The sequence below is a fragment of the Amborella trichopoda genome, chromosome 8 (genome assembly GCF_054954075.1).
Source record: "Amborella trichopoda isolate Santa Cruz 75 chromosome 8, AtrichopodaSantaCruz75HAP2 v2.0, whole genome shotgun sequence".
Taxonomy (NCBI): Eukaryota; Viridiplantae; Streptophyta; class Magnoliopsida; order Amborellales; family Amborellaceae; genus Amborella; species Amborella trichopoda.
Window position 1 is genome coordinate 2,807,249 of NC_142343.1, and position 27,945 is coordinate 2,835,193.

At 35.9% G+C, this 27,945-nt stretch overlaps 2 protein-coding genes across 4 annotated transcripts; both read right to left on the bottom strand.

The window, feature by feature from the left end:
- Positions 1 to 403: 403 nt before the first annotated feature.
- Positions 404 to 4,397, bottom strand: FLN1 (fructokinase-like 1). The gene is made up of 2 exons (XM_011626398.3): positions 2,856 to 4,397; positions 404 to 1,733 (listed from the first exon to the last, which is right to left on the bottom strand). Exons 1-2 carry the CDS (start codon positions 4,152 to 4,154, stop codon positions 1,041 to 1,043), a joined length of 1,992 nt encoding a protein of 663 aa, XP_011624700.2. The 5' UTR covers positions 4,155 to 4,397; the 3' UTR covers positions 404 to 1,040.
- Positions 4,398 to 7,157: 2,760 nt separating this feature from the next.
- LOC18437786 (structural maintenance of chromosomes protein 2-1) lies at positions 7,158 to 26,865 on the bottom strand. Of its 3 annotated transcripts, none has more exons than XR_016060351.1 (21): positions 26,152 to 26,865; positions 23,213 to 23,893; positions 22,851 to 22,994; positions 22,381 to 22,671; positions 22,004 to 22,189; positions 21,712 to 21,876; positions 21,567 to 21,626; positions 18,893 to 18,955; positions 16,611 to 16,702; positions 16,236 to 16,332; positions 15,571 to 15,687; positions 15,042 to 15,369; positions 14,565 to 14,705; positions 14,246 to 14,413; positions 13,675 to 13,859; positions 10,695 to 10,788; positions 10,507 to 10,595; positions 9,904 to 10,129; positions 8,721 to 8,795; positions 8,219 to 8,361; positions 7,158 to 7,609 (listed from the first exon to the last, which is right to left on the bottom strand). XR_016060351.1 is itself a non-coding variant. In XM_006847985.4 (21 exons), the coding sequence occupies exons 1-21, from the start codon at positions 26,467 to 26,469 to the stop codon at positions 7,576 to 7,578; spliced, it is 3,588 nt and encodes a 1,195-aa protein (XP_006848048.2). In that variant the 5' UTR covers positions 26,470 to 26,865; the 3' UTR covers positions 7,158 to 7,575. The 3 variants fall into 3 exon arrangements, 2 of the variants coding, with proteins under 2 accessions (XP_006848048.2, XP_020525120.1); XM_006847985.4 differs by having other exon boundaries at positions 15,042 to 15,260; XM_020669461.2 differs by lacking the exon at positions 23,213 to 23,893 and having other exon boundaries at positions 15,042 to 15,260; positions 26,152 to 26,797.
- Positions 26,866 to 27,945: the final 1,080 nt, after the last annotated feature.

The window sequence follows — 27,945 nt, forward strand, 5'->3', positions numbered from 1 at the left end:
ATTTTTTCTACTGATCTCATCAACTTCTTATTTGTAGGTAAATACATCATGTCACCTTTTTGGAATCAATTTTCTTTGTCCTAAGTAGAGATTACTGCATCCTTCAGTAACTAACACTAGAGACTTTTATGGTCTCTAATGAGAAGGGAACACTGTCATATCCCAATCCCATAAAAAATTGAATGCAATGGATTTGAAAATTGAATTTTTTTCATATTTTTTTTTAGAATTGATGTCTCCACTGATGATTATATGAGGCATTCCGTAGCATCTAAGTGTAAGGGGAGAATGAGTATGCATGGCCATCAAATCAAAACGGGGAGTTTCATCAAAGATTGTAAATGTCGCAGGAAAATATAAAGCATGTTGAGTTTGAGAATAAACAATTATGAAACAAGCAAGCTTGATGAATATCTTTTACTTCCTCGATAAATAAGCATGACCGGTATAATTTTTCTGAAATACGACACTGCAAATATCCACACAATAAGGAAACTTACAATTCTACATTTGAAGAAAGTAACCCTCTAAATGATCAGAAACAGAAAATAAATCCAAGAGAGGGCTGATCTATGTGGAGGGAAATTGCACCATAGTCCAATCGGCTACGATATATGGTACTTAGTATGCTGCCACAAACTCTTCCCAGAAAACTCTATTTGGTTTGTAGATACAAAACTTCTGAGGAGAACAAAGCAAACGTCAGTGCAAACTTAGAGAAACAAGATTCATATTTCGGTCAAAATTTGCTGAGTACATGCCGGCAGAAAAATTTTCTTGGCAACAACTGGTAAGCTTCGCACACTACAAATTTGATTCAGAAAGGCCCACCTGATACTTAATGGGGCGAACATAGGCCAAAATAGTGCAAGAATCTCTTTTGTAGGGATCCATTTGGACTTGCACCATAAGAAGGTTCTAAGATAAGAACACTTCTTTCTCATAAAATAACTTCCCCCATAAAACAGCAGTATGAATCTTTTCCAAGAACTTCACTTTTCACAACTGATGACATGGATCATGTAAAATTTATAAGAGCCCTACCACATAGAGGGGACATATACCTGTTCCTTCAAATTTTGGGTAGCACTCTCAGTTGGAAACCCTCTCACTGCACCAATAGTCCACTGCGATATGATCCCAGCTGCAATGGCAAAGCGAAGTTGTCTCTCTAAAATGTCTTGGTTCTCATACATCTCAGGATGTGTGGTAAGTTTTCTCATTAGACCAGCAACAACAGCATCACCTGAACCCGTTCTATCACAAGTAAATGGGGTGAGGAGCACATCTTCAGTCCCAATAACTGCCCCATCAAAAGATGGTGTATAGTAATGTATTCGAAAAGTCCCATCAGTCACAAACAAGATTTTGATGTTATCATGCCACAGTGGGGCTATCTCCTCTCGAGTGTAGTGGTAATGGTTACGCTGTTTCCTCGTTTGCTGATAGGACTCGGCATAATATTGGGGCTTATATTCTCTTTTCCTCTCGTAATAATCTTCATCAAGCAAGAATTCTAGTTCTTGCTTTGTTAGCTCAATGATGTTTGCTTGGTTCCATGCTTCTTGAATAGCTTTTCTTGTCTCATCACGGGACCTCCAGAGAGGCAATGGCAAGTTCAGATCAAAAAATATGAGGCCGCCATATTTCTTTGAGAGTTCTATTGCTCTGAATAGAGCAGAATGCATAGATGGTGAGGTGAGAACTTCAGCATTAAAATGGAATATCTTTGCCTGCAAGATTTTGGGCAAGTAAAGATTGAAAGAAATTAGCTACAGTGTCTTTTGACAGCTTCACTTGAAATATGGACGAGGAATAAATGGTGAGATGAGAACTTCCAAAAGAATGGAATATCTTCACCCAGAATAAAAAGATCGACCTACTAAGAGAAGGCATATGACTTCATGAAAGAACTCAATCATAATCAAGTAAGAAGTTTTATATTTGATACATTTCTATCAATCACATCTTAAAACCATAAATATATAAACTCAGAAACACATAACAGGTTTTGAGAGCAGAATATTTTGGTCTAGCACTTTTTACTAGCGGACATCTTCACAAGGTGAATTGAGTAATTTTATCATTCAAGGACCAACATTCAAATACCTTGGATGATTGAATGTGTTTCATGTGTATAGATGTTAACTATTTTGTCTTTCTTAAGTGAGTGTTCTCGCATTTGTAAATACAGAGGCCCACATAAATAAGACTTCAATAATCAAGATCAATAGTTGGGTTCTTCCGTAATCCCTAGTTACAAATATAACAAGTTGCTCACTTCTATCAGTAGAGGCGGTTACCATATAACAAGAGCCAGGTACTTTTCAGCTTTTATTCTAAGTGAAATTGTTTTGAGGAAATCTGAGAGAGTCAGGGGATTCTTCCTCAAATTCTCATCCTAAATGGACCTTGCAATCGGAGGAGTAATTTTGCCAACGTTTTATCTGCAAATGCCTCAAACCTATGTTAGAGGAGACGAAAAGGCTATCTATGAAGGGAGCCATGTTCCACATAATATGGTCTAAATTAGGCTATGGTATAGTGTACAATTGTCCACAACTTCACCTACAAAATAATACATATAATAAACATAAAGGAAAGGAATGAATACCCTAACCCAATGGATTATGATAAATTATAGGCCATTGCTGTCACACATCAAATGAAATGGACAGTAATGGAGATGGCAAGGTCAGCATTGGGGTTATTTCCTATTGCAATGAATCCCACTCAATGTCATCATACATCATTTCATTGGTCAGCAATAACTTCTATGAAAAATGGTTTCCATGATCTATTGCCCATTGATTTGCGTTATACCTTGTCATAGGACTACAAGCCCCACTGCTTACCTCTTTCAGCACAGCAATGTCCACTTCTGAGCTACAAAATGAATCCTCAGCGCACTCCTTCACCGGCTCTAAACTCAGCTTCCCATCCTTACAAACAATCTTCATATATGAAAGTGCAGTCTTAACCGATGGATCAATCTTCGTCCCACGAGTCTGAACCTTTTCTTTATTCAAGGTGTAAACCAACTCATCCCCATAGTCATCCCCTCCGACCTTTCCCATAAAAGCAGCTCGCCCACCTAACCGAACATGCGATATGGCCACATTAAATGGAGGCCCCCCAGGTGCCCTAGTAAATTCAGGTGGGCTCCATTGCAAACCCTTCCACGTCGAGTAGATGTCAGGGTGCATTTGCCTCTCTGCAACTCTAACAGTAGGGAGAAACTCTCTTTGGGCTGCTCCAAAACAACAGATTAGTGGAGGCCATTCATAAGGGAAATCCATTGGGTCTTCATCATCACCATCTCCTTCTTCTTCATATTCTTGTATTTTTTTTGAGCCTTCTGGTTCTTGCACAGGTTCAGTCTTTTTTGAACGCCTAGCCTTTTTTGGGGATGGAGAAGAAGATGGATCTTTTTTTCGAGTACGACGGGTAGTTGTGGATGTCATGAGTGTCTCTGGTTCTAGAGAGTGCGGTGAATCTGATTCACTATCAGTTTCCATATCTGGTAATTTCAAGAGATCATATAAAGTCATGTTCTCCATTACATGTGATTCAGATGTCCTAACAATATCCATTTTTTGGAATTTTGATGAACTTGATGCCTCAACACTGTCCTTTTCAAGTAATTTAAATGCATTTGATTCCCTAGTAGTCCTTTTCTCGGGAATTTTTGATGCTCGTGACACTTTCGAAGCACTTGCTTTCTTTCTCTTTGACACTGTACTGGTATCCATTTCTGGTAATTCAGATAAATTTGAAGCCTTAGGAGCCTCCATTTTCTGTACATTTGGGGCATTTGATGTGCTAAAAAACTCATTCGTCCATGGCTTCGACACATTCAAGGATCTAACCATCGCTGTTCTAGGCAATTGCAACACACTAGATTTCATAAATACTTCATTTCTAGGTAAATTCAGTGCACGTGATGCCCTTAGGTCATCTATTGACGGAAGTTTCACAACTCTACAGGGACTTACAGTTTCCATTTTCAGTGAATTCAAAGCATTTGAAGCACGAACAGAGCTAACTTTCAGTGACTTCCCTAGAATTTCATGGCAAGGAGGGCACCTCAAGAACATTACAGAAAGAGGAGAGGGTACCTGATAAGAATGTTGCAGATATACTGGAGAAGCCATTAGAGAAAGAGAAAACTTATAAATAAGACCTAATCCAGGAAAGCACGCCTGAGATGAAAAACTTTCAGAATCATTGCCAAAGCCATTAGAGCAAGAGAAAAACTCACATAGGAAACCCTAATAATAGTTGAAAGCAACTCATATTAATGTGTAGAAGAATTGAAGGAGCAATTAAAGTTGCAGAGAATCAACGAAGAAAAAGCCTAATCAGTGAGGCATGGCAATGGAGCTCGAAGCTTCACTGAATGAGCTTCTCATGCGGAGCGTCCTAAAAGACCATTTTTCGTTATCTAAAGGGAAGGTGCTATTTAGGGCGAGTCCTACTAGGTAATAGCGAAATTACCCTTATTATTTTGAAAAAATAGGGCAAAAAGCTAGTTAGCACATTTGGCATCCTCTCGTGTCATTAGGTGTGAAAATACTTTTATACTCATTAGTTATTGATTCGTGATTGCTAAAAATATTTTATACTCATTAGTTATCGATTGGTGATTGCTGAGATGGCGTGACCGATTGATGTGAAAATATTTCCCCATTTAATCATGTGAGAAAACTTTTGTACTTCAAAATATTTTCACACTAACCAAATGTGTACGATATATTCCCCAACATCATAATACAAAGCAACCTTGCAGTTCAAAGAAAGCCCATTGACTCCATCGGACCCTATATTTATTTTTTAATTTTTTATTTTTTTTTTTTTGAAGGAAAAAAAAAAAAAAAAAAAAGGACCTCAAGCCTCCTAAGCACCTGTTTCATTATTTAACTTTTAAGAGTGAGGTTTGTATAAGGTTACCTCCTTGCAATGGAGAAGTAAGATACCATCTCTAAAATTTGCTTAGAGATGTCATTCCAGTGCCAAACTTTAGGATTGCATGAAAATCTATCTTCATATCTATTTATAAAATAAAAATTTTCAAAAAATAGTACACATCAAACATATCAATAAACTTTTGAAAATCTTGAAAATAAAAATTTAGATAACTTGTTAAAAAATACATTATTTTTTGAACTTGGAATTCTTGCTTTTCTACATGTACATACATCTTGAAGTTGAGATGATGAATTATAGGTTTCTTGAACATCAAAACACTCTTCCGTTGGATTTTTTAGGTGTACCTCACTTCAATAGTATAAAGTTGCAATATATAAACCTTTTCTAAATTATAATATGCCTTTGTTTTTTCCAATGACTCATACATAAAAACCCTAGAAAAACTGCTTTCTCTCTGTATGTTCCTCACTCGTGAACCTCTTCCCCTATCTCTCTCTCAACCTCATTTGAACCCTCATATCTCTCTCACATCACCTAAATCTCATAAGTAGGTTAAAAGTGGCATCTCATTTTCTATTTAAACATGCGTGTATACAAAAATAGTAAAAATGTAAAAGTTGTAATTTGGACAAGATGAGGGGATAAAACGTTATTTTCTTTTAATTTAGAGAGGACAATAGGATTTACATCAACAAGGAGTCATTTGAGATTATAATTTTAAAGAGGTCTTTTTGCCCTTAAAAATATGGTATGATTCATATAATCACGATAACAAGCTTGCATGTGGGTTATCCCCTATCCAATCAAATAGCTGGAAGTTGAGCATTCCCCTCCATAAACCGAGAGGACGTACAGATGTTAAGAGGGTGAGCATTCAAAAAGTAATATGAATAAGTAATAGAACAATTGTTTCATGCAGGCTGCACCGCATATATGCTACAACATGCAATCTGAAGGTATAAATCATTCATCTTTGCAAATGGGTGGTCCGACTAAACACAACTGAAACTAGATGTTTTCTTATCAAAATTGTTATTGCTAGTTTTGAAATTTTATTTATTTTTTTATATTCATGATCTCCATGTTAAATATTCTATATTCTCCAAAAATTAAGATCAAATTATATCTAACATATATATTAATTGCCAAGCCCGCATTTCTACATGCACGGGCTTGGCCGCATGCTAACTGCATCTTAAGTAAAAATATAGTCATCGTCTATTCTAGTTGGGCCGCAACAACTTTCTAATTTTTTAGTGAAACTCATCTCCAATGTTGGAAACAGGCACTCAGCCCATGCTTGATCTGAGTACTCGGACCGAGTCCAAGTAACTCGGCCAGTAGTGCCAAATCTTGTAGCAAAACAAAAGGTTGAAAATTTATTAAAAAATTAAAAAAAATAGAAAATGTATGTTTAAAGTAAAATTAATAACATACATAAAAATAAGGTTAAAAAACAGTAAAAACAATTGATTTTAAAAAAATCAACTTGTCGCTAGGGGTACTTTAGAATTATCCAAAAAAACAGAAAATTTAAAAATAACCATTTATAGCCAAAACACTTTCCAACCTTTGTCAAAATGATAGAAAACAAAAACAAAAATAAAAATATTATCCAACATAAGTTACTTATTTTTTATATTTTTTCAACTAGGACCCCAGCCCAAGTAAGTTAGCCGAATAGAAACTACTCGCCCTATTATTAAATCACTGCCGATCTCAAAACTTCATTGAAAAATGCAATTTTAGTTCCTGAAAACCCTTGAGCCTAGACATCTCGTTCTCACAGTGGGGCGGTCCTACCAAACATGTCATTAACCATTACACAAGGAAGAACTAAAAAAAGTTCCTTAAGATTTCACAGCTGCATGAGGCAGCACCTTCCACAAACATTTTGGACATGGATTGAGGATCTGAAACACATCTTGCTTCCATATCCATTTTCCACCCCTAATCGTGGAATTCATATTTTTTAATCTGAGGAACATATACAAAGACTTGAAATCAACAATCCAAAGGAGGTTGTGCAAGATGATTTTTTATTTATTTTTTGTGACAAAAGCAAGATGAACAATTAAAAAAAAACCAAAGAAAAATGAACTATTTTTTAGGCTTAAAATTGTTTTCTTTCGAGTCCATGGTTATAGAGATGGGATGGGAGAGAGATTCTAAAGTAAAACAATCTTAGCAGAGAGAGAGAGAGAGATAGAGAGAGAGAGAGACTCAAATGTAAAACAATCTTAGCTTGGTAATAAAAGGCATCACCAGTTCCTCTTTCCAAAACAGCACTTCTACAAGGCATACATAACTCTATTACATTTACATGGAAGCCATGTGAGCTTAACAATTAAACACAACAAAGCCTTCCACAAAATCAACAACCACCAATGTATCCTCTTAGAATTGGCAACAAATTCTCCACAAGTTCACAAAAGAATCACCAGAATTCTTGAAATTTTAGTTCTTTCCTTATTTTCCTTTTTCGTTTTCAATAGTTCAACGATAGGATTCATACTTGGGATGCAGTAATGCAAGAGTCAATAGCTCAAGCTCAAAGCCAGACACTACAAGTTTTGATTCTCTGTTAGGAAACAAACCTGCTTTGCTGCCATTGAAACTTCTAAGGATGTTCTATCCATATACCGATCACTGCAAGGTCTGATTTTCAGATAATGGCATTCTGCAACAATAGACAAGCATTTCAATGCATTGGTGTCATAGCCAGCAAAACTTACGTACACAACTCCTAAAGACCATGTTCTTGCTTTGTATGGCTGTGCAGACCTTGAAAGCAAAGCCACAGGGGGCTCTCTCTCCTCATTCACTTGATGCTCTGAGAATACTTGCGAGAGAGAGAGAGAGAGAGAAGCAAAGGAGCAGAAAGGGGACTGATGGGAGGCTATAGCAGAGCCACCCCAATCCTAGGAACCATACAGAGGCTTTTTCCCTCAATCAACCCTAGCAAAGAGAGTCTCTCTCTCTCTCTCTCTCTCTCTCTCTCTCTCTCTCAAAAAAGAAGAAAAAGCAAGTAATATCAAATTTCAAAATAAAGCAGCGTTATCTGTAATTTTCATAAACCGTATTATCTAAACTTTCATGAAAAAAACCTTCCATGAAAAGTCCAGTTGTATTGTCTTTTACCAGTTCAAGAAATCTTAGAGGTTTCTCATGGGTACACCACAAAAACACATGCACACAAGTAAACATGATCTATGTTAAATATATATTTATGCTTACACACATGAGAGAAACAACTAAACAGTGAAGACCGTAGAGTTTAGTTCTTTACCGAGCTGGTGTCTTGCCAGAAGATGCTTTGCTCTGTTTTGGTGCAACAGTTCTCTGGACTGTGGAAACCCCATCTACAAATTTTGTCCGGAAGATGACATTGGCATTGTTGAACATGCCTTCCTTTAGAGAAACCACAATAAACTGCATCCACCATAGATTAGAATCCAAATGCTGTGTTTAAAAGGAACCAGCAAACATCCTTCATCTACGTGCATGCATCTAAATACATATAATTGCAGCCCATTATGCTTTATTTACCTCATTACTCCTTGCAAGTCAAAAAAGAGTATGTATTCAGAAAATGTTTAGATATCCAGAACTTTTTACAAATAGAAGTTTCGAGCATTTATTTATGGTTAAATTGTATTATTATCACAAGCAAACAATAATAGGTAACCATGTCCAGAATTGGTTTCCAATGAAGGGAAAAGGCATTGTGTACCTAAAACATTTTCAAAGAAGATTGAAGGGAAAGATTTAAAAATACATAATATACCAACCTGGGAGTGTGGGAAGTGGGTTTTAATCATTCTCCCGATATTCTGCGTATGGCTTAAATCAAGAGCCGCATCAACCTGTAAGAAGGGAAGAAAGTACAAAATGTGACAAGGTATGTGATGCAATTGTAGGCATCGAATAGCACCACATGTTTGCCAACATAAAGCCACATAAATGACAGCCATGTTAAAAATGAGATGCAGAAACAAACTTGTGATTAGACATGTTTTTTTTTTTTTTGGGTAATTCAATGGGGAAGACTAGCCCCTACCCGTTTTTTCAATAGATTAGGGAGTTACAGTTTGAAGGTGTTAATTGGGGGTGTCAGCGGTAGGAATGGATACCACGATGCGATAACTGGGTGTGGGGATACTACCACCACGACCCCAGCCCCTTGCCTCTTAATTGTATATGCTTGATTACATTATGTATTTCGACTGAGATAGATATTCTGATATTCAGAAGCCATGCATGAAAGAATATTGTGAAAACGGTATCTGTTATTGCACAAGGAGTATTCAGTCAAAAGCAGCACTTTTGGCCACAAATACTAACGGAAAAAAGACATGTATCCAAGTATTGTCAACAGCACGAAAATAGCTGAAAATGGAAAGATTCATGATATCTATCTTTCCATCTATAAATATATATATATATATATATATATATATATATATATATGGGAAAAGTTTATATGAGGTTGCAACCTTAAAATGTAGAATCACAGATGCACCTCAAAAATCTATCTGAAATGTTGTTTTAATGTTGAAAAAGCCCTCTAATCAATCATCTCGACATTGAGATCTATGAATATGAAAAAAAAAAAAACTTTGAATATCAAAAATAGTGCATCTTGGAACATATTAACTAGACCGCCCATTTTCAGATTTTCATATTTTTATAGATCTACTTGATTTTAACCATTTTTGGAATTTAAAATTTTCTAAGTAGGTATGAAAATAGATTTTAAGATAATACTAAGAAATTTTAACAACAAAATTGCATGTTATGATAAAATTTTAAGGTGCGCTTTAATTGGATTGTTTAAGGTTGCAACCTTATAGAAGCCGCATCCTATATATATATATATATATATATATATATATTAATCTGTCTATCTATTGTTCGATATGCATACAGATGATATCTAATGTTTGATCCACCTACAAAACAGACTGCCATTACCTCATCAAGTATATATAGCGGTGCTGGTTTGAAGAGCAGCAAAGCCAAGATGAGTGAGAGAGCAAGCAGAGATCTCTGGCCACCACTAAGTTCTGATAGTGATTGCTTCCAAACACTTCCAAAAGCAACACGCACCTCAAGACCATCTAGAAACGTTCCACCTTCTGGAGGTTCAAGCTTTGCCATTGTTCCTGGAAGAAGTGTAGAGAAGATGGATCCAAAGTCTCTGCAAATATATAGAAGCAATCAAAGAAGAATATTGAAATGAATTTCATACATGTGGGCAAAAGATATACAGGAATCTTTTAAAGGAAAATATTCTATTTAAACTGTGGAAAATTGTAGTCCACTGGGGTCATCACTGTCCAATGAAATGGTGGGTGATGGCAAAAAGGAGGGCAAGAGCCACCATTGAAATCATGCACATTTCTGGAGGGTGCTGCTCCCCTCTTATAACCATCCACCATGTCAAGTGAAGGTGATGAATCCCGTGGATTATGGTTTTCCATAGTCTGATGCATTTCTGTATACTTAACAAATTTCAGATGTCAGTTGAGATAGAGAAGTTAAAACTAATCAAACCTCTAAAATGCAACTACTCACTTGTTTACTTTAACCCATGTATTTTTTAAGGTCTCCTTTTTCTTCTCATCCAGCTCTTCAATCACCTTCTTAATTTTTGACTTGTCATTCTATGGAGGAGAAACAAATTTGAAACAATCACACTCAAAATGTCAATAACATTGAACTAATGAAAGTATCCCTGGTACATTGAGATGAAGAAGGATTACCTCAATAATATTTTTTTTCGATATCAGATCTTTGAATTCATCTTCAGCTTTCTCAAACATTGCCATAACTTTCTTGTTGACCCTCTTCTCTAGGCTTCAAGAACAAAATAAATCAATTTGAGAAAAATATGACTGGGTATTTTATGTCAATAAAACACATAAAACAAAAGGGAAAGCTTTCTATATGACCCCACCTACGTATAAATTATATGTGACCCCATTTATCAACCATTCAATTTGAATGGATGGCTAGGATTGCTCATATCACAATATCACGCCAAATATTGTTGGATTTTTAATTTTTTCTACAAAGCATTTTTTAGAGAAATTTGGGATGTTCTATCTTCCTATTGGGGCGCACCTAGCAATATATATAGGAAAATGTTTACATAAGGTGTCAACCTTATATTGTAGGAGTAAGGTACACCTAAAAAACCCACTAGAGAAGGTTGTTCCTTGCTGAAAAACCCCAAAATCGATCATCTAGACCTTGAGATTCATAGAAAGGGGATTTCTAGTCCTAAAAATAGTTCATCTTCTAACACATTATCTGGACCATCTATTTTCAAGATTTTCAAATGTTTATAGATCTGCTTGATCGTCACCATTTTTTGAGCTTTAAATTTCATAATTGGGGGTAACAATAGACTTTCATATCATTGCAAGGCTTTACGGTACCGAAACTGCATTTTCGGCATAGTTTTGAGGTGCACCTTACTTCAATAATATAAGGTTGACACCTTATCCAACCCTCACCCATATAAATATAGAGGTAAAGGTTTATATAAGGGCGAGGCCCTAAACAATCAAATTAAGGCGCACCTCAAAAATTCCCAAGAAGTGGTTGTTTTGATGCTACAAAACCCTCAATTCGTTCATGTCACTCACAAGATGTACGAACTCAGAAAAAAAAAAAAAAAAAAAAAATTCAAATCTTGGAAATTGTGCACCTTATAATATATAATTTAGACCATCAATTTTCAAGTGTTCGTAGATCCGCTCGATCTACGCTGTTGTTTAATCTTTAAATTTTATAATTACAGATAAAAATAAATTTCTGGGCCATCAAAAAGATTCATGATAGTGAAAAAACATATTTCAGCACTATTTGAAGGTGTGCCTTACTTTGATAGGTTAGGACTAACGCCTTACATAAAGCACACCCACACATAATATATATATATATATATATATCAAAGTTTAAAAAAATGGATTGATGACCTGGATTGGCCATCCCAAAAAGCGGGTCCTATCGGCAATCCAGATCAAAGAATGGGCCGGTTATGACCTCAAAAAAAATTTAAAAAACTCACTGAAAATCCCTAAAAATAGTTTTATGTGAGTTCTAAAAAAATTGAGAATGGAGCATCATGCACTCCCATTATTTTTCCAAAATACGTAAATATTGAGATGTCATTTCCCTGTCTTGATGTTATTGACCATTAATTTCGCTTTCTAGAGCGTTTTGGGGCTGAAAAAAGATCATGGATTGTGTAAATCAACTATTCCTTAGGAGAAAGTAAAGAAATTTAACATTATTTAAAATGAGAATTTTCAAAAGAGGGGCTACCTTATGTTTCTTTGCATTTTTTAGTTTGTTTTTCCCAAAACATGAACTTTTTCAATTTATTTTTCCCATTTTTCAAATCCGTCCCACCTTCTAGATCATGAATATTTTGCCCCTTGTTGTGATAGTGGTTCTCACAAAATGTCATTCCATGGTACACAATCCACAATTGCACGAAATGGTTTCTAACACCACTTTTTTTTATTTTTTTTACAATCTCGAATGCCACTTACACAAAGTGGGTTTCATTTTATAGGTTTGTGTATAAATAAAAAAGAAATACAATGCACAAACCCATTTGCTGCATCATGCCTAAAACAAAAGAGAAATTCTCTCTTGTAAAACTCAAAGAAAGATCTTGATAAATTGTCCTCAAATGAATGATTCACAATTGGTTCCTAATTTGGAGCATTTTTTAGCTCTAATTTTGTTTTTAAATTGATTGTGGATGATTAGGAAAATTTCAGATAAAAAGAATTCCTTTGTAAGGTAATACGCCTACCAATTTAACATTATCTCATAAAATTATTTAGTCATTGCAGATCTTTGCCAAATATGTAGCAAAAGGAGGGTGATATTTTTTTACATACACAAAAAATCCCACATTGAAGATGTGGTATGAAAGTCGAGACACAAAAAAGGCGTAGAGGCATCACAATGTTGCCCATTTGATGGGTTGGAGTTGGGCCTCTCCTCTATAATGAGGTGGGCCCACTATGTAATAAAGTATGAGAGGATAAAGGTATAAAGCAATAAAAAATCCATTAAATGGAGGTGGGACTGCTTTCATATAATAAATGCTACAAAACAAATGTGGGAAGGGAACCTGAGCCAATTTAATGCAAAACCGACTAGTTCTGTCAGCCAGTTCTCCGACAGAAGCTTTCAAAACTTGCCGGTTTTGTCAGAGAGCCGATTCGAACCGGCCGGTTTGCAAAGGGAACCGGCATGTTCCCAATATTTAACAGGATCCGGATCAGCTTCACCGACACCCGTCTGGATCGGCCAGTTCTGATCCAAATCACGGATTTTTAAAACATTGATATTCAATAATTTTTATCAAAGGAAATATTTTATTATTATTTTCATCATGTGTGCCCTATCAGATGTATGCATGCCCCAAATTTTGCTGCAAAATGATTTATAGAGTAAAAATTAAAAATAAAGCACTCTGAGCTGTTGGATCAAGATCTACTGTTCAAGAGGTAACTTGTAACATTGTGACTCAAGCCATCCCAACCATCTACTCAGATCTGACAGCTAAGAGAAAGGGTCACATATACACTATACGTGGGTGGGGTCACATGTACAGTTTTCCCAAAAACAATGTCAATAACCATGATACGTGAATGTTTCTCAAAATCAAAACATCAAGCAAGAATGCTCAGTGCTGGTAAAAGGAAAACCACTAACCCAGATTGTTGAGCCTGCAGCCTTTCGAATTCCTCCTTTGCTTTATGGGGATCACGAGATGAGAAGTCATAATCAGTACCACCTCTGCCAAAAAGGTGCCTCTCAGCACCAATCCAGCTATGCTTCTCCGATAGTCTATCCACTTTGGAAGAACAATCTTTTTGTTCCAATTCCATCCGTTTCACCTGTCGAAACAAAAGGTAAGCATTCATCAAATAGAAAAAGTCCTTGTACAGTGTGTGCACCATGCTGAGCAAAAAATATCTTCAGTTTTAAAGACGACAAAAAAAAAAAAACTCACAAATAAATATGATAATTCTAAACAATATAATGCCTTTTGATATCTCACGTTAACTTCCTCTCTTATTTTCTAAAATATCTCAGTTCTAAAAATGACAAGAAAACAATGAACTTGAAATCTTTAAAATAGAAAAAAATATAAAAGCGCTATTTCTCTTACCTCTTTGTTAATTTCTAGCTCTATCTACCCAAAGAAATTACTTCAACAGTAAATTCTTCAGAAAAAGTTTCACTGTAGGATTACAACTAGAAAAGTATACCATAGACATACCTCATTTTCCAATTTCTTTTTGTCAACATTTGCATCACTCAGTTTCTGTTGAAGTGTCTGCTGCTCCTTGGTAAAGCAAACAATATCCTCGTCGCAATCTTTCAACTTTGTCCGGCATGCATTGAGTTCACATTGAGCTTTATCATACTCTTTCTTGATGGAATCTACCTATGATAGGAATGATGAAGACAAAGTACATGTGATTTGGCATTATGCCACAGATTGGCCACAAAATCAACTCATTAATAATAAAAAAAACACAAAAGAAATGATCTGTCATCAAAGGATGCTACTAATAGCTCCAAAAAGTTGGAAGTACCCTGCTGGTTAGTCCATCGACTTCTTCAGCCATAACCTTAATCTGTGCCTCTACAAAAGCTGACTGACTTTGCAAAGAGGTCTTCTCATGAACAGCAGCTTCCTTTTCCATAACAAGCCTCTCTTTCTCATTTTCATGTACCTGCCATCATGCACAACCAAACATCAATAATATTAATATTACCTAAAAATGTCAAACAACATTCAATCCAAAAGGAAATTCATAGATGGTAGAAGCTGTTGTTTTCTGCTTATCCACCATACTACAAGAAAGTTAATCAGCTCATTGGATCACAAGGAGGACATTTCTCTGAAGATCTCAAACACCGATGCAACAGAAAATATGCATGAAACAAGTAAGAGGCCATCTTAGTAACCATTATTTTGAACTTGAAGATGATGAATTAATAATATGTTTATAATATCACAACAGACATCCAAATAGAAACATACAACCTTAAAAATAAGCATATTTTACCTTAAGATCCTTAGAAGCCGATTGCATCTGAGCTTTTACCGACTTTATATTTTTATCCAAAGTTTTTAGTTTACCCTCGCGATCTTTGCCATGGTCCTTTATAGATTTCTCAAGAGATGAGACATTAGCAACACATGTTTCATACAGAGCTTGACACCTTTTCACTTCAAGCTTTGCGTCCTCAAGCTCTTCCTCAAGCTTCTTTACCAGTTCACCAAGCTGTACCATGCAAAGACCCCAAGTTCATCATGTTCTGACACTGAATTCATCAACAAACGTGCAAAAAGCATCCTTCCCATAACAAGGTGGTCCAACTAAAACTGGATATCTGCAAATAAGGTCTTGTAAATACCTAAAGTCATAGGATCTCAAGCAAAAAATTTAGAGACAGTGATCCTTAGGCTCTGTTCTAATGATAAGACATCTGGTTTGCATGATGGCAGCTGACAGTTCAACCCTTGAAGCTCAACCCAAAAGTCAACTAATCTAACCTACCCTTTTCAATTTCATTTTTTAAATGCTCATTTACCTTATGATGCTCATTCTGTTCAGCCCTAGCCTCAAAAAGCGAGAGGTCATACAACTTCAGCTCCAACTGTGACTTCAGGTGCATGAATTTCTTTTGAAGAGGCTGAAGACGGGCAATCTGCAATACCAGAAAACCACATAAGAAACACAAATATGTGTATGTGCGTGCATGTATATGCAACATAACTAAGGTAGATAGAAAAAAAAAGGTTTGAAGACATATAAGTAGAGCAGTACGTAACACAACTCACTCATTCTGCATGAAAAGGCAAACCAGAAACATGTACTTCAGATTTTGTACTTGCTGGGACATAAAGTACTGATCCAGCATTTTAACATGAGGTATATAGATTACATGGTTTCTGAGGAATTTAAAGACCTAGACAACTTTAGAAAAATACAGCCAGATGTAAAAAATCCTCAATGACCATTAAACTCTGCAATAGCACAGAAAGTATCCATATACTCCAAAAAGAAAATACTTCGGACAAAGGTAAGATGTTGTATACCTAAGATGGAGAGATCAACTGTCATGCTCCAAAGTCACATGCCTTCTATCAATTTTAGTGTCGTTCAATATTTAAGGGTGTCCATAAGAGATATATGCAAATAGTGCAGGTCCATGGGAAGCATTAAGATCATTCAGAGATGGAAGCACACACTAACCTCATCTGTGATTTTCAATAGTCTCTCTTGATGTCTATGGAGCATTGACTCTGCTTCTGATAACGCATGAAGGTGTCCTAACAAGTCACCTCCACCTCTAAAAACATAAACTAGTTCATAATTCATTAAACAGACAAAAAAAAGCATATATGGCAACATCACTAAATCAAAATGAGCTTCCAACAATGCATAGTTTAATTAAAAGTAAAATTTAAGAAACACTAGTTAATCAATTTCGTTAACAAACAGAGTAAAAAAAAAAACCAAAAAACTCAACATGAATGATTACCAAATACAAAAAAAAATGGTCACATTGGAAAAATCTATAAAGAAAAATGATGCCAATGAAGAGGGTAGCAGGGCTGCAATACTAACTTGCGACTACCACCGGTAAGAAGACCACTTGGCTGGAAAATATCTCCCTCAAGAGTTACACTGCGTACTTGGATTTCTCTATTGAATGTAACCTACAATAAAAATCCGAAAATTGAAACGCACCTCGCCATTAATATCTAATACTCAACCAGGAAAATAATACACAAGTTAATTGATAACAAAGCAAAAGATCCACATCAACTATGGAATCAACTTTTATTAATACAGTACCCATAGGATGTAAAGAAAAACTATGCAATTAGATTCATTAGTGATGTTTGAATAATCTTTTAGAGTATAAGCATCTAAGGGCGAAAATTTAGCTGTCTCACCATGCTCATAAAATAAAACTACAGAAGTCAATATTTTCAGCAAGAATAAAAGTTTGCCAAAAGCATTTTCACTTTCTTGTAAGATGAAACTGAAACTGATAAGAAAAATCAGCACACCACTCCTGCTGCTAGTTCTCTCAATAATTGGTATTAGCTTTGTTTTTAGCATTAAGGAAGACCTAAAACCACATGCCTTTTCCATTTTGACAACAGTTTCGAGAAAATTAGTACTTTTCCTTTCTAAGGATATTCAAAACAGCAACATGCATTTTTCTAAAGCAAAGAGCCATAGACAATTGTTATGTTAATCTTTTATAAGTTAATGCCTATACACTGTGAATTTCTGAAAGTCTTATCTCTTTTATGCTTACTTGCTCTAACGAGTATTCTCATTAGTGCAATTGCAAATCACAGGTGGTTACTCACTTGTATACGCTTTGAGTTTCAATGATAAGATACGAAACCAGTAAGATCAAATTCCATATTTGACATTCTTATTGTTACTATCCCTTGAACTCCTAAGAACTTTTTAACATTTCAATGAACCTTCGATTTCAAGATTCTAGATTGCCCTTGTTCAATATTGAAAATATGCATAGAAATGTCCTCTGCCATTTTATTATTATGCATCCATGACACAGCGAAATGCTGCAAATTAATTAAATATAAAATTACTAGATTCCCATGCTCTGGCATCTACATTTCCAAGGAAAAGCAACTACTTTGACACGTCGAAGAGTCATCTTCCACAATATTGAAATTACTAATCCTGCTCCATAATCCAAAATAGAACACCAAAATCACAAAGAAATTATATAGCCATAGATTAGTGCAGACAGCAAACAGTTCAAAAAACATAGGTGCAAACAGCAAGGAGTGTCTTAGAAATGCAAACTTGCTGAAAAGCCTTGATGAACACCAGGTGTGGCACCTTCTTCAAGAATTTGTTCTGCCACTGACATTTGGGATATTGAGTCGACATGATACCCAAAGCCTAAATGTCCGCAAGGAGGTGGAGCAAAGCACAGCTTAAGATTTCTAACTACATTCATGTCAAGCACAAACCAAAAGAATTTTTTATCGTTTCATTGTTCACTAACCAAAGGAGTATACATACTAGACATGTTCATTTTAAGTGATGTAAATTATTCCAGAATTGCTACATGCATATGAAAGGAAGAATGCATTACGACCTAAAATGCTCATTCGCTCAAATCATCACCCATGCATAATTTATAGTGAAATTATTATGATGTTGAGTAGGAAAGGGGCTGGGGTCGTGGTGGTAGCATCCCCACACCTAGTTACCACATTGTGGTATCCATTCCTACGACTGACACCCCCAATTACCACCTTCAAAATGTAACTCCCTAATCTATTGAATAACACAGGTAGGGGCCGGTCTTGCCACTGAATTACCCAAAAAATTATTATGATGTTGAAGTTATTGAACCATTATCATTTCATTGTTCACTAACCAAAGGATTGTACATGCCGGACATTTCCATTTTAAGTGATGTAAATTATTCTAGAATTGCTACATGCATATGAAAGGAAGAATGCATTACGACCTAAAACCCTCATTCTCTCAAATCATCACCCATGCATAGTTTACAGTGAAATTGTTATGATATTGAAGTTATTGAATCATCGAACCACAATTTCCCAAATAAAAACTTCAGGTCAAGTAATGATTCGCTCCTTCCAACTGATATGAATACTCCTGTCTTTTGTACTACTGAATTGTGAAATATGATTAAAGCAAGAATACAAACACCATAATGAAAAAATCATAAATATGAAGGAAAACATGAATTAAATGCGACAGAAAATAAAAGCTGAATATGGTCCAGGAGGACAATATAATACTCTAGGCAATGACCACAGGCCTTAACAAGCTACATGAACCTTATTTTCACAATTGAGTTATCTATAGAAACATACACATACCTCCTTTGCAATGTCAGAACTTTTGCACACAAATGTTGACCCAAACACAAAGGCCATTGCATTCTACAACACATATTGCAGTACGAACTATCAGAACATTTGCCCAGTAGAATGATTTAGGGGGGAAAAAAAAAAGCATTTAGTTCCATTGATAATCTTTGACAAGGACACAAAGTTCTCCTAACATTTCCTTACATCAAAATAACTCAAAAAAACCTCTAAACTGTATAATGTCAACGGTTAACAATGAGAAGTTAGAGGAATTCAAATAGATATCATTTTGCAAATATTCATCAACTTTTTTCAAAGAAATTTTAATTATGTCGATGCTAGGAATAACATTTGATTAAAATCTACTACCACCAATCAAAGAGAAAACATTAAAAGAAAAATCCAAAGATCAAATAGAAGATGCTAAACAATGAAATGCATCCATTAATGTCCCAAGCAAAATAAATACTTGACTACAACATGATGCAAATCGTGATCAAGAGGAGGGCTCAATTTGAGTTTTTAGTTTTTTTTTTTTTTTCTACTCCCTTTTAACTTTAATTTCAGGGATGTGGATGGATTTTTAATTTATTTGTTATTGTTTAGATTGGGTCAAATAGCACAGGGGGATTAGAAAGGATTTTTATTATTAATGGTGGCATGCAAAGTAGCTTTTAGTAAAATTATTTTTTCCTTGGGATAGGGTAGAATGTCCTTATTGGATTGGATACATATTAGGAGTATTCCAATATTTTCACGAAAAAGGGTCAAGAATAGCATGTCTCTGCTTGTTTAGGATTTTTAGGAAAGGCCTTATTTAGTAGTGTGGATAGTTTTTTTTTGTTGCAGTTCTTTTCTGAAGTTAGTTATCATGTAGAGAAACCTAAATATATGGATAGAAAGGTAGAGAGATAGTCACATGGAAAGTCGTAAATTAAGGAGTCGGTACATATATGAGTTTGAGACAGGGTTCCTACAGTTAAGGGGTCAGTACATAGACGAGTTTGAGATAGGGTCCTGAATTGTAGGTAGTATCAAAGTTGGTGGTTTGGTAGGAAAAGTGCATGGAATTTTTTAGAGTGGGAGTTCATGGGTGGAGGTTTTTTTATTTATTTATTTTTATTATTTTTGGTGGGGGAGTGTGGGGGGGGGGGTTGAATTGCTTGTATTGTAAATAACTCTCTTGGAAGTTCCCTAGGATGCTAATATTAATGTTTTTGGACCTGATTATTTTTTTTACGAAAGACTCAACAACCCTCGTCTCAATTAACAGTGCTTTCTTCCTCCTTATACTTGTTGAATTCATATCATTCAAGGATTTAAATAAATATAGATTCAATTTCTCGTGCTTCTTTCACATCATCACGGTGCCAAATTAAAACCACAACAGTTTGTTAAAATTTCATAGGTAGGAAGGTTTTGTAAAGTGGCTATGACGCTAGATATGCTAATAACTCATAATTTTCCCGAAGGACACTTTGGATCGGTATTATACCATTCAGAAGTTCAGATGGACAATCTCTTGGGTCAGTCAAAGAAATTAGAATCTAAACCTTAACCTAACTGTTAAGAAATCGATCTCCCTAGCAGCAGACTAGAATGCACTACTCCTTTACATAGGAGCAACTCAATGCATTTCACAACCGATAATAGTCTAGCTTAGAATCTTTAGATAGTTCTAGTGAGGCCTCAGAGAACATACTCAGTTGAGGTGTCTCATCATGCCTGGGAGCCCCAACTCGAGCCAGTAATTAACTTCACTTCAGATATTGGAGGGTGTTTCCCTATGTTTGTTGCAATTAGGAGCAGGTTCAGTTGGTTCAGCTCAACTATAAAGGTTGAGTTGGCATGCCCCAAGTACAAATCTCAAGCCAAATCCAAAGGATGAAACTCGGTATCAATAACAGTAAATACCTGATCCAAAAAGCCAATAGATCTTATTTATGTAACTATATTCGCCGCTGTGATTTAGCGGATACATGTAAGTGCAATAGCTATACTCAAGACCTACCTTTTAGGGATAATGCACTAATTTTTCCAAATATTTTGTGCAATGTAGACTAGATTGTTTGCTAACTGTGTTCTTCCACATAATATACATAAGGTATTTCTGTGTTTGTGACTTTTACATTCCAAATCCAAAAGAGCATGTCAAACACTAAGGTTCACCAACAATCAGATAACGAGGGAATGGCGAGCTAGTATATAATTGGAATGAAGGCCTTTGAAGCTATCTTGAATTGTGTTTCAAGTGAGTTGGTCTACACTTTACAGACATCAAGAGGAGATGCTGTAATCATGTTAGTTAAATGTTTCTATTTAGATTTCGGTAGTTGTCTCATTGAGAATTCAGGACTAAATCAATGTTTCTAAACTTGATTTGAGAATTATGGCACTGCAAAGTGATCATTTCATTCATTTCCTTTCCATTAAGTAGTATTGTATTGTCTCACTCTCACATATATGAATACCCCAATTGATCTGACCACTGGGGAACAATGGCACCATATTCAATGGGCAATCTTGCCATCATCATGCAAAGAGATTGAAGTGCCTGTATTGCAGTTTGAAGGCTGCTTTTGTCATCCATACAGCACAAGGTTTGGGTGAATGAAAATCTATTCATTGGAAACACAACAACTTGCATTTAATTGACCTGTTTTCGGGTGAAAGTACAACATACCTTTACATCTTCATCATATCCAACCAAGCAAAGTGCTAATTGAGCATTACCTTCGCCAACCTGCAGAATATTAAAGCATGCATTAAGCCATGCGAAATCCACATAAAACATTTAGAAATGTCAAAGCACAAAGCCATAAACTAACCATCCTGACTGCAGCCTGTTGCACCCTTTGGTTGATGATATTGGACTGGATTTTGTTTAAAGGTATAATTGTTACTCGTCTTCGAAGGTCACCTCTTTCAAGCAATAACTTTCCTGTCTGTTCTGTATCTACAACAACATTATACAGCTTTCCCCCAGCTGTAACCTAAAGAGTGGACGAGCTGCTTTAGGTATTGTCCTTGGGAAAAAAAATTGGTCTGCATAACTGCAAATTTGAAGAAATTGAAAGGGGCAACAATTTATATGGTATGAGTTGAGTCATGAAAAACAACCTCTATAGCAGTCAATGCAGAGCTATCCTTCACCCTAATGAGTTTAGCCACAACTCCTTTCACCTTAGATCTATCAAAATCCTTTGTGGGGTCACGATATGTGAACTGAACATTTCCCAACTGTGCTGAGAGAGCCCGATTATCATCCTTCAACCTCTGAACCAGCTTCGATTCCTCAACACGCTCCTGGTAACATTTTCCAATAAATTAGTTCTTCCAATAAGGCTATTAAGTAGAAGCAGGCCTCTTGATTTTAAAAAAGAGTTCCATGTGATATACTTAGTGAGGATATAGCACATGACCAGATAACAACTACTATCAAAGATAAACACCAAAGAGGTATAAAGAAGGCGATCAAGTCTTGATATGCGCAAAACCTTTTCCAAGGTTTCCATTTGACCCTCCTCGTAAACAACAGATTCCAGTGCAGATTTTGCATCCTCCACATCTTTCCTCTTAGATTTCAGCTCATTTTCTGTTGCCAAGGCCTCCTGGCACTTGGAGATTAACTGTTTCTTCTTCTCCTTTAGTTCTCTCTCGGAGTGGTTTATTTTTGTAGTCAATTGTTTCAATTCTGTTTCAGCATTGCCAACTGAGGCTTTAGCATCCACTAGTTGATCCTCGAGACATTTCTCCTCATTTCCACTGCTCTTGCCAGCAAGAACCCCCTACAAATGGTAAGCATGGTGTTATCATCCACCACTTGCTCCAAAGCATGAATAAGAAGGGGATGGAATAATGTAGTATATCTTCAAAAGTGCAAATATCACATAAAGAAAAGAGGTAAACTTCATGAGATCAAACACAATTCCGAATGCCCATGAAAGCACTGACAACACACATGTACCTGGTATTCCTTTTCAAGCTCTTCCAATTTCCTGGAAAGATCCTCCACTGTCTTTTTAAGATCCGCCGCTCCATCATCTGCTCTTTTAACAGCAGCATCTCTTTCTTGTATAGACTTCTCGCTGTCCTCAATACCTTTGATAATCTGTCAGATAACCAGATAAATCAATAGTAAGTTCATAGATGAAGCAAGCCCAACCCACATGCCTCGTACACCATAAGCTGATAAAACAAAACAAAGAAGCAAAAAAGGGTGGAAAAGGAGCAGAAACAGCAATGCAAATTTACTATCTTGTCAGTGCCATCCACAACATAGAAATCGAGATAAGGTACCGGGTATCTCCTGATCCAAGAAATTGTTACCTTTTGTGCAGCCTTTTGCTCAGCCTTGAGAGAATCTTTTTTATTAGTAAGGGCAGATGTTTCTCTCACAAGATCATGTGAGAGAGCATCTACCTTCTCTGATAAAGCTTTCATCTCCCCACCCATCTTTGCCTCCTTTTCACTCCTCAAAGTCGCAATTGTTCTCTCCTTCTCTTGTATTTCGGCCTTCAGATTTTCCATGTTACTCTGAATATCAGCAATCTTTTCCTTTAGCCGATCCACTCCACCAATTGCCGCATCTCTTATTTTCTCTGCTTGAACAAATTCATAAGCATTGCAAAATCTTTTGAGTCGATCTAATTCAGCATTTCCATTTGCCCATTGCATGTACTGCCCTTTCTCCTTCCTAAGTTTCTCTAAAGCAGGCAGTATCTCTTGATCAAGTAGCTTATCAATCTCATCGACCTTCGTCTGTTTCTTCTCAAGTGTTCTTAGGGCCGACTCTTTCTTTGTCTCATACATTCTAGTCCCGGCTGCCTCTTCCAGCATGGATAGTATCTCCGGTGGTTTCATGTTTAAGACCTTTGTTATGCGCCCTTGCATTATAAGAAAATGTGGGTTGTTCACATTCAGTTGCACAGAATGGAAAAGGTTCTGAACCCGAGAGGGCTGAGCTAGGTGCCCATTGATTAAATACTTGTTCCTTCCACCCACAACAATCTATAATATCAAATAAACAAATTCTCCTGAGTACTGATTTAGTAATGAGATAGGGTTTAGGGTTTTGCCAATGAAGAAACAACAATATTCTACATTTTACAGGTTCCAGCGCAACCTAATAAGAAATAAATGAAATTGGCATGAAATTTGGGTAAAATGCACACTGATTTTCTACTGAGATCAAATATGAGTCTACATGACATCAAATGCAGCAACACCCAAAAATTCCTTTAATTGAACACATATTACAGGTTGTGTATACCAGACCTGTAGTGGGGAATACTAAAAGTGCTATATTTCAAAAGAGATGAAGATAAACAAATACTAAGTGTGGCATGTCTACACATTTCTCTGGACCTATGGTCATGGTCCAAAGGGAAGACCTTTAATGGAAACAAATGACATCAACCCATCAAACAAACCAAAAATAATATACATAGAAAACGAAATACCATGCATCCACAAGAGAAAGAATTACAACTTACTATAACTACAATACTTTCAAAAAAATTAAAAGAAAATATGAAAAGGGAAAGCAGAAAATAAGGACCACTAATCAAGGGGATCAGAAAAGTCAAAAGTCAGATATTTTTAGTTATCAGATAACACAAACTTCCTAGGATAAGCTTGTTCTATTGAAATTAAGTAAGCAATATATTCTACGTGATACTCAATTTACAGAAAATAGAAGTTAACTAACTATTAATGGTTTATCATAATTTTATCTTGCATCTGATACATATTTATAGGGAAATGCTAACGTAGGCAAGTGAGCCTACAGCTACAAATAAGCCCAATGGCCTAGATTCAATCTGGGCCGATCTGACGAACACGACCTCATTTCGTATTTTAATTTTAATTTTTTTTTCTAGAAATCCAAATCACGTGAAATTTTAGGTCGGTGTTCTTCTCATCAAGATGACCTAATAAAATTGTTAAAAAAAATCATTCGTAATATATAAATTTACCAAAATACTCCTGAAAAGTTTCGAGGTTATTTTGGTCAATTTATTTCTTACATAATATTTTTTTGATATTTTTATTGGATTCTCCTATTTTTTAAGAACACAAGCCCAAAATTTCAAGTGATTTGGATTTAGAACAAAATTAAAATTCAAATACGAAATGCAATCATGATCATTGGATCGGCCCAAATTGAATCTGGGCCGTTGGGCTCATATGTAGCTGTAGGCCCACTGGCCTACACTAGCATTTTCCCCAGTTTATAATTATTTTGAGTAGTTCAAAAGTAAATGCATATTTTGAAGCTCGCAGAACGTAAATGATAAGCATGAAACATACCTTGAAAGCATCAGCATCATAAATGAAACAGGCCCATAAAGATATAAAATACAGAAAATGCACAAATAAAATGCAAGCCTCTAGCTCCAAAAATCTCAGAATAAGGTCACATCATACAGCAATTCATGGTTTCCAGTGTTCAACAACCAAATAATGGTAATGAGAGAGAATTGGGGATAAAAATAGAATCTTTATCTCTTGTTGATATAGAATTGGAAATGACGAGAAAAAACAAGCGATTATACAAATGTCTTACCAGAAAACATATCATAGGAAAATGTATTTTCTTCAGCATTTCAAATCCAATATAAGGAAAAACCAGAAGAGTCCCACCTTGAGATGAAGAACATGGTAAACAGGGGCTCATTAAAATTATTTAAAGGAATCAGCTGGAGACACTACAATGCAAACCAAAAAATCTTACTTGTAGTAAGCACCAAAAATCAGTAGTCAATACAAAAAGAAACAAACAATGTGCGAAAAGAAGAAATCCAGGCCCAAATCCTACACATAGAACCTGAACTACAATCCCAAAAGACAACACTTTTAAAGGATTTAAATTCACTACTATGCATTAATTACTTTCAGCTGCAAATAAATAAAAAGCAGCAGGAGACTGGAAAAGGAAATAGTGGTAGAGATAACACCTAAACCAATGATCCGAATGAAACCACACAAAATTTTAGAAGAATGTTGATGATCAGGGTTTACACAAGCATATAAAAATTTCAGCTTAGGAAGGAAGTCAGTAAAAGAAAATGGCCATGTCCACACAGGCAGTTTCTACAAATATATGTCCAGGATAACTCACCAGAGAAATAAAGAAGAGGGAGATAACACAAACTTAATGAACTCCAAAAAACCAAAATCTACGGACTGGACTCTCTTACATCCACTGAAAATCAGCAAACAAGGAAAACTTGGATTGGAGAGGGAAACAAACAGGAATAAAATACCTGACGAGTGACTGTAATTTCTGGAAATTCCTCGTAGCCAAGGGGACTCCGACTCCTATCACAATTATCAAAGATAACTGAGACTGTGGCTTTGGTCACCCCAGCTTGGCCCTGTTTATACACGAGCTCTTGAAGATTTGAAGCCCTAACCTGCTGTAGATTGGTGATTCCCAGCACAAAGCATATAGAATCCAGAATGTTAGATTTTCCAGATCCATTCAAACCAGTAATAGCATTGAAATAGGGATCAAAACCAGGAACAACAGTTCTTGTCGCGTAAGACTTGAAACCCTCTAAAGAGATCTCTTTGATGTACATTTTGAGTGGAGGAGGACTAAAAGTCGCAGAGATCTAGTAAAAACACATAAAGTTATGGGTTTTTGTATCTGGAAATGGAATTTTCTCCAAAATAGAGAGATAGGCCTGAAGCGTTGCAGATATCTGATTGAAACACATGACCTTTTAGGGTTTTTGTTTCTGGAAATGGATTTTGCTCTGAGGTGAAACAGTTGAAGTGAAAATGGATAATTTGCTAAAAAGAAATGGAGGATAAACAATTTAATAAAAACTAGGGTTCGGGTTTCTGCAACTTTTTTTTGATGTGATCCGAGAGTGAAAAGAGAGAGCCAAAACCCAAGTGATTTCAGAGAGATGAAAAAGGGCGGGAAATATATTGAAGTAGATATTTAACTTTTTTAGTGGAAATGAGAAATTACTAAAATAACACTGAGTTTCCTCATTAATATGTGATGTATGCTTGTTAATTTTCGAAATGCCTGTCGTATCCCTCGATGAGAATAACACTGTAGTTACGTTCCACGTTTGTTTCATAAAATTTGTAGTTTAAAAAACAAAGCTGATTTCTTCATGTGCAAATAACTAGGTGAAGGGTCCAAAGTTTAGCGAAATTTATGATTATATTTTTTTTTAATTAAAAATCTAGGCCCGATATTTTGTAATTTAGGCTCATGTCCTCATTTTTCCGCTTTTTCTATTTTTTTTTCCCAAAATGCTATTGGTTTGGAATTTTCAAATCTCAATCGAGTGTAATAACAAAAATATTTTAAAAATTATAGTTTCAAACCAATTTTTTGTCCACATTCTGGTTTGATTTTTGAAAATCCGAATAATGTTTTTGGACAAAACAAGAGATAGGGTACGAGATGGGTTGTGAGGATTTGGTTATGGACTTTGAAAATCTGAACCAAAAGGCCGTTCGGATTTTTAAAATCCGAAACATAATGGGGGCAGAAAACCCATGTAGAATCATGATATTTTAATTAATTTGCTAATGCTTTATTTTCGGGGTTTGAAAGTCCAAACCGGTTGCATTTTGGGGAAAGAGATAGAAAATGTGCGTGAGAGAGAGAGCGTCTGTGTAGAAAACCTGATTTGATAGCCAAAAAAACCAATAGGGCTTGGGGCAAATTGTGCCATTCCAAGCAGTAAGAACAGTGTTATTTTCCATTTAATGTTCTCAAAATACCTTTTGTGTAGAGGTGGTAACTGGCCCGAATCCAAACCCAAATAGTATTGGATCCAACCTGTCATGTTCAAAAGTTAGACCCATACCCAGTATCCATTGGGTCCCCCATCAGGTCTCGAGTCTGGTCGGGTCCATTGTCAATTTTACTATGAGCTTTTTTTTTTTTTGCCCATTTTTTACCATCAGATACTCATATTATTGACAACAAAGTCACAATCACCCGCCATTAGATTTCAAGTACAGATCGGGTCCAACCAGACCCCGATCCGAATAGTGTTCGGGTCCAAGTTTTGGACTTGGACCCGAAC

Bases quoted from the DNA above. Each gene is read 5' to 3' on its own strand.
- FLN1 (XM_011626398.3), bottom strand. From the start codon at position 4,154: ATGGCTTCTCCAGTATATCTGCAACATTCTTATCAGGTACCCTCTCCT. The intron at 1,734-2,855 runs GTAAGCAGTGGG...AAAATCTTGCAG, and splicing joins ACATTGCTGTGCTGAAAGAG to GCAAAGATATTCCATTTTAA.
- LOC18437786 (XM_006847985.4), bottom strand. From the start codon at position 26,469: ATGTACATCAAAGAGATCTCTTTAGAGGGTTTCAAGTCTTACGCGACA. The intron at 22,995-23,212 runs GTAACAATTTCT...GTTATCTGACAG, and splicing joins AGCAAAAGGCTGCACAAAAG to ATTATCAAAGGTATTGAGGA. The intron at 10,596-10,694 runs GTAATCCTTCTT...TCTCCTCCATAG, and splicing joins CGAAAAAAAATATTATTGAG to AATGACAAGTCAAAAATTAA.